General features: G+C 35.7%; 1 protein-coding gene across 1 annotated transcript; it reads right to left on the reverse strand.

Annotated features, from left to right (window-relative positions):
* Positions 1–4775, reverse strand: LOC143731034 (1-phosphatidylinositol phosphodiesterase-like). Its single transcript, XM_077221675.1, has 2 exons — positions 4735–4775; positions 1–817 (listed from the first exon to the last, which is right to left on the reverse strand). Exons 1-2 carry the CDS (start codon positions 4773–4775, stop codon positions 1–3), a joined length of 858 nt encoding a protein of 285 aa, XP_077077790.1.
* Between the last annotated feature and the right edge of the window lie 1469 nt (positions 4776–6244).

The raw sequence follows: 6244 nt of genomic DNA on the forward strand, positions 1-6244 counted from the left end.
CTACTTGTTAAAATTGATAACCTTTTGTATCAAATCAAAGCCTGGGAAGTCCATGGCTATAATCCCAAAACAACCCTTGATATTCTGTTGAAGGAGATAATTATATAGCCACGGGTTGATTTTTTTTGCCACATATTTGGGTGTTTTAACTAAATTGCCTAAGGGCCAGCCTGTGCCGCTTGAATAGATCAAAACAGCAGTTTTATGTTTACATGCTTCTAAAGCCTCATTCAGATGCTCAATAATTTTTTTTTTTTTTTCGTCAGTTCTTCCTACTTTATAGTCACCTTTTTCATCAGTTTCATGTAGAGGAAGACCCAGATGAAAGCTTTTTTTCTGAATGAAAACAATTTTCCCTCTTACTTCTTTAATTTTTGGTATTGTTTTTACATTAACCCAACTATTAGTATTCTGTTCAAGTTCGGATATAACATGATCTGGAAATACATTACTATGCTTAACTCTAACCAGCACTGTCTCAGTTGGGTATATAGATAAAAAATTATTTATTCCGTTTAAAACTTCGTAGAATGTTGTATGTTGGGAAATTGGTCCATGCACAACTTTCAGATCGTCCCCAGACACTCTCAAGTCGAAGTAGCGTATCCCAGCCTTTAGCTGATTCTCTAGTGACCATGCCTGACATTCTGCTGCTGGTCCTCCATGAAGAGCCAAGGAGTCATGGGTACCAGGAATAGTGAGCTCAGTAACTAACTTTTCATCATCCAGAGTTCCCATCCAGCCAATTACATAATTTAGAGGGAGATTGAGTGTTTCCTTATCATTAAACAGTTCTAGTTGACTACTCTTGTGCAGTCTGTGGAAAAGAATCAGAACATCATGTCAACAATACTTGACATAAAAGTCAGCTCATATCATAATACATACAGAACAGTTGTTGGAGATTAAGTTTATTTAGATGGAGATTTATTATTCATTATAGATCCCTTGCATATGTTTTTAAGGTGAATATTATTTCAGAATGTTTACTATGTTCACAGAGACACTTCAATCGTGTAAAGTTTGACTAAAAGGAGGAATAAAAAGTCATCTTTTGGAAAGTGATCTTAATGGCTTAATTACAATTTTTTGGAAAAAATCCAACCTTTAAGGACACCAATTTTCTTTGTGAATGAATAATGTATACTAAATAAATAAATGTTCTTCCTTAAAATAGAGGGGGCATACAGTAAGTTAGGACAGCTATGCTATGTTATGCTATGTTAAATTCCCAAAGAGGCAGGCAGATTAAAAAAAATAAAAAATATATATATATATATATATATATATATATATATATATATATATATATATATATATTAATTACAGGGATAGTCCATCCAAAAATAAAAATTCTGTCATTATTTACTCACCCTCATGTTGTTCCAACCCCGTAAGACTTACATTCATTTTTCATTCATTCAACAGAAATTAAGATTTTTTTTTATTAAATCTGAGAGCTGGATCACTCCTCCATAGGCTTCTAAGGGATCGAAACTTGTCGGCCCAGAAAGGTTATTAAAGACATTGTTAAAATAGTCCAAGTGACTACAGTGTCGTTTATCAAGTGACGAGAATAATTTTTGTACGCAACAAACAAACAAAAATTACGACTTTATTCAACTATTCATGAGTGAGTTCACGTAGTGTAACAGCGCAGTCCGTCTGTGTTGTACGTCACACGCATCACACACCTGACCAGCGTTGGCCAATAGTGAGCCTACATGTGACGTACAACACAGACGCACTGCGCTGTTATACTACGTAAACTCACTCATGAACAGTTGAATAAAGTCGTAATTAGGGCCCGAGCACCGATGGTGAGAAGACCCTATTGTTTTTGCTCCGTTTATTATTATTCCACTTCTTCTTCTTCTTCTTCTCCTAAATGAATTGCTTTTTAGAGGGCCTAAACATGCTCAAAAACTCATGAAACTTTGCACACGCTTCAGAAGTGGTGAAAATTTACGTGTGATATGGTTTTCAAAATTGGGTGGGGCAAATTCTGTAAATTATTGCCCCCACATTTTGCCCCGGCTGTACGTTTCACGTACAGGTATTAAATTTGGTACATACATGTAATGACCCAATATCTACAAAAAAGTCTCTTGGAGCATAGCCCTAAACACAACAGGGAGTCAGCTATTTTGAACTTCCTCCTAGATTTTGTGCATTTTTCGTAATTTCCTGATGTTGTACTTTAACAAACTCCTCCTACAGTTTTGATCTGATCCTCTTCAAATTTGGTGAGTGTAATCTTAAGGCCTTTGCGATGTTAAATTGCGAAGATCTTGAGTTTTCGTTGAAGGGTGTGCTCTCGGCGGCCTGACAAATGTGTGGGGCAAAATGGCTCAATAGCGCCCCCTACATTATTGCCCCGGCTCTACGTTTGACGTGCAGGTGTGAAATTCGGTACATACATGTAATGACACAATACCTACAAAAAAGTCTCTTGGAGCATAGCCCTAAACACAACAGGAAATCAGCTATTTTGAATTTCCTCTCAGATTTTGTGTAGTTTTTGCCATTTCCAGACGTTGTACTTTAACGAACTCCTCCTATAGTTTTGATCTGATCCTCTTCAAAGTTGGTGAGTGTAATCTTAAGGCCTTTGCGACATTAAATTGTGAAGATCTTGAGTTTTCGTCGAAGGGTGTGCTCTCGGCGGCCTGACAAATATACACCCAATTTCAGCCTTTTGGTGATTTGTGCATGAATATGTCATATATTTCAATATTGCTTGCAGTTCCGATGTTGCTAGGCAACCACAGACAGCCTGCAGTAACTCAGGCATACAATGTCCGATCTGCCCCAAACTTCACATGTTTGATAAGAGTCCTGTCCTAAACACATGACCATGCTCATATTTGGTTATAGCAATAGCGCCACCTGCTGGTAGCAGGAACTGTGGCAAATACAAATATTTTGAAATAGTCCTCCTATATTTATTATCATTACATACTGCCCACCGTGCTCTGTTTTCCTAAAACCGCCGGGTGGCGGCGGCACGGGTGCGAGGGCCCTCTTAATCACTGCTTGCAGCTTTAATATGTTTATGTATTTTGTCTTTTAAACATATTTATAATGATTACTTTGCCAGGGCTCGAACTGGGCTGTTACACACTGGTACGCATTACAGGTGTTGTACGGAGTTTTAACTCTCTGACAAATTATTACCTCCCTGCTGGTTGCTTAATCCCAACCCACCTCCACACCTAATCCTAAACCTACCTGTAGAGTGTGACAATATACCGGTATCGGCGATAACCACAATGTTTAAAATGAATAGGACTCTTATGATAACATTTCACGTAAATACTCCAGCGCCAGTAGGCCACCTGGTTGACCTGTCAGGTGGCTGTATTGCACCTGCTGACACCTATCAAATAAGACGATGCCGCAGCGCGTGCCCGCACAGCTACTCTGAGAAGAATGTTGTCTGAGCGAGAGAGTGAAACACTCTGTCCACACCCGAGAAAATTTAGCTCGCCGGTATGGGAGTTCTTCGGCTTCAAAGAAAACATTTCCTTTTTTGGTGCAAAACAACTTAACGCCTGTGACAGCGAAATTTGCTGTTGTAGAGAATAGCCACACATGTGTATCAGTAAATTTGAAGTCACAGAGAGAAATGTTTTAAGAGTTGCAAACTTGTAGACTTTTTTTCTCTTCCACAAACACAACACAACAGTTACACCTTCTCAAATTCTTCATTGCAGGTGCACAAATCCTATTCTACAAATCACAAATAAGAAACTCGTACGCTCACATTTTTGCTACAGTTGCTGCAGTGAATATGGCGCAAAACGCATTTACACACCTGCATCAAAAAATGTGAAGTCACAGAGAAATTTTGCTAATCCGGAAATTAGTATGTGAATTCATCCAATGAGAGTTGCACACCTGTAGAATATTTTCTCACAAATGTCTTGTATATTTTTTTAGCACAATCTGCTGCGACTATTAAACAAACACTGTTTATCGCTTTCAAGTGACCAGTTTCGCACACTCTCCCTTTTGCACCAATATATCTCATGAAATGTGGAGCAAAAGTGAGATGTGCATCTGTATAGGCAATGGGCGGAGCCTACATGAATATTCATGAGTTTCCCGGGCATGCGCGTGGAACTGCTCATTTTAGTTCACACTCCTTCTTTCTCAGGTTTTATTTTTAAAAAACGCGGATTTAAACTACAATTCTGTGTCGTTTCGTAAAGTTCATAATGTTTTTATTAATTTGCATGTTTTGTGCATTTGTTAATGACTAAATGATTGCTGGCTTTCGTGTAGGCCTATATAAAGCACAGCAAACTTCAACTCGTTTATTTAGTTGTGCTTTTCCTTTGTACATTGCAATGCTTTAAAGCTGTCTTTTGTTATCATTTGTTGAATGTCATTGCAATAAAAAAAATTATTAACATTTTTTTACACAATATAAATTTACAAAAAATATCACAAGGTTTTAAGGTTCCACTTTTACCTTAAAACCAAAAATTCCAGAACACCTGAATGATTACAGCAACACTATTTCCAACAGAAGAGCAGATATAGAATATTCCTAAATACATGGGCCATTACCATTTTATTTATGTATTGCTAAGCTCTTCTGATACCTTACCTTATGAAGCTTTAAAACTTTCATCTCTGGCAATAATCTCTGGGAAATAACTCAGAGACTCCACCCTTTTGGCAAATTAAAAAATATATATATATATTAAATTGTGATTTCATACTCACAGCAGCATCAGGATGCACAGAATTTTCCCAGGAACTCCCATCTTCTTCATTGTCTAAGTTTAGAACAGAATAAAACAATCAAAAACTGCATTTATATTTTTTATAAATATTTGTTTTTTTACAGATAAAAATAAAAACCTATTACATTTAAGTTATTTCAATATTTTTTATGTCTTTAAATGTTTTTAACCTATTTTGTTACTGGTTAATGAAAAAAGATAAAATAATACCTCACACTTCCTGATGGACCTCCAGAAACAAGTGCCGATCACAGCAGCGTTTTTAGTTCTAGTACAGGTAGAGTTCTGTCTGTGAGCTTTAAGAACTCATTGATATCATGTGATTGGCTATTGGCTTGATATATGTATTTGCATATAAAACGTCCCCTGAATACATTTGGACATTTAAGCAACACTTTAAATTGTATTGTTGTCTTTGTATCATTTAACAAGAAATAAACAAATAAACGAAGTTTCATTTGTTTCAAAGAGCATAGGCTTCACAAGCAAACTATTATACATAAAAATAAGTTTGCAAGGTTTTATAAACAATAGACATATTAAAATGAAGACAAAAAAATATTGTGATACTTTCTTCCCTATAGTGAAAAAATAGTATACTTAAGCACAATTTATGAAGGCCTGTACTTTATTTAGTTTGACTAAATGTATTTGTGGCATAAATTGGTCTAAAGTCTGTTAAATTGGAACAACTAGTTTTTAAGTAAATGCATTTTAGTTGTCCAACATCATTGCTGAAGTTCAACTATAGTTGTATTTAATATACTTGTTTGTGCTAAAAGGGGAACTATTCCAAGTATACTTAAGTAAACTTTAAATATATACTCTTGTAGTTTTGAAATGCAGAATTTACTCAGCATCAACTTCAAATGTATTTTGGTGACATTACAATGTCAAATCAATTACACTGTCAGAGTGTTGAACATACATTAATATTATACTGACAACAAACTTATAGTGATTTTAAAACACATTGCAATGGCATTTCAAGTACACTTGAAGTGTGCTAATGGCATCATTATCGTGTGCTTCAAATAGGCTATAATAAAGTAATCAATTTTTTCTAAATAATTACACAGCCATTAATAAAAGCACACACCCCGGTATACCAGTAACTTTCTTATCAAGAAAACATCATGAGACAATGGGAACAGATATATGTCCATTGAATGTAGGAACCACCTCAGACTGGATTCGAACCCGGGTCACTGCAACATCAGCGCAATCTATTGATCAGTTGCGCCACCACAGACATTCATCATAAAAAACTGGGGTTACTTTGTGTTCTTCCTTGACTGTTATAAGTCCTGCTATAAGCAAACTGATTTTCCATCAATGACAGCACAAATCATATGGATTTAAAGACTGAATTGAAATAATTTTAATACATTTTACGTTGTTACTTTTCATGCAAATTAACGTTTCTGAATGTATTTGTCATTTTAACTTTTTTTGTATTTTTGAGGAATGGTCAGGATAATTTTAATAAT

This window comes from Siphateles boraxobius, unplaced genomic scaffold, assembly GCF_051911475.1.
Source record: "Siphateles boraxobius isolate OS27281-9 unplaced genomic scaffold, OSU_SipBor_1 84, whole genome shotgun sequence".
Lineage (NCBI taxonomy): Eukaryota > Metazoa > Chordata > Actinopteri > Cypriniformes > Leuciscidae > Siphateles > Siphateles boraxobius.

Excerpts from the sequence above, each read along its gene's own strand:
- LOC143731034 (XM_077221675.1), bottom strand. The coding sequence starts at position 4,775 with ATGGGAGTTCCTGGGAAAATTCTGTGCATCCTGATGCTGCT. Across the intron at positions 818-4,734 it reads CTGTGCATCCTGATGCTGCT|ACTGCACAAGAGTAGTCAAC; the intron begins GTGAGTATGAAA and ends TCTTTTCCACAG.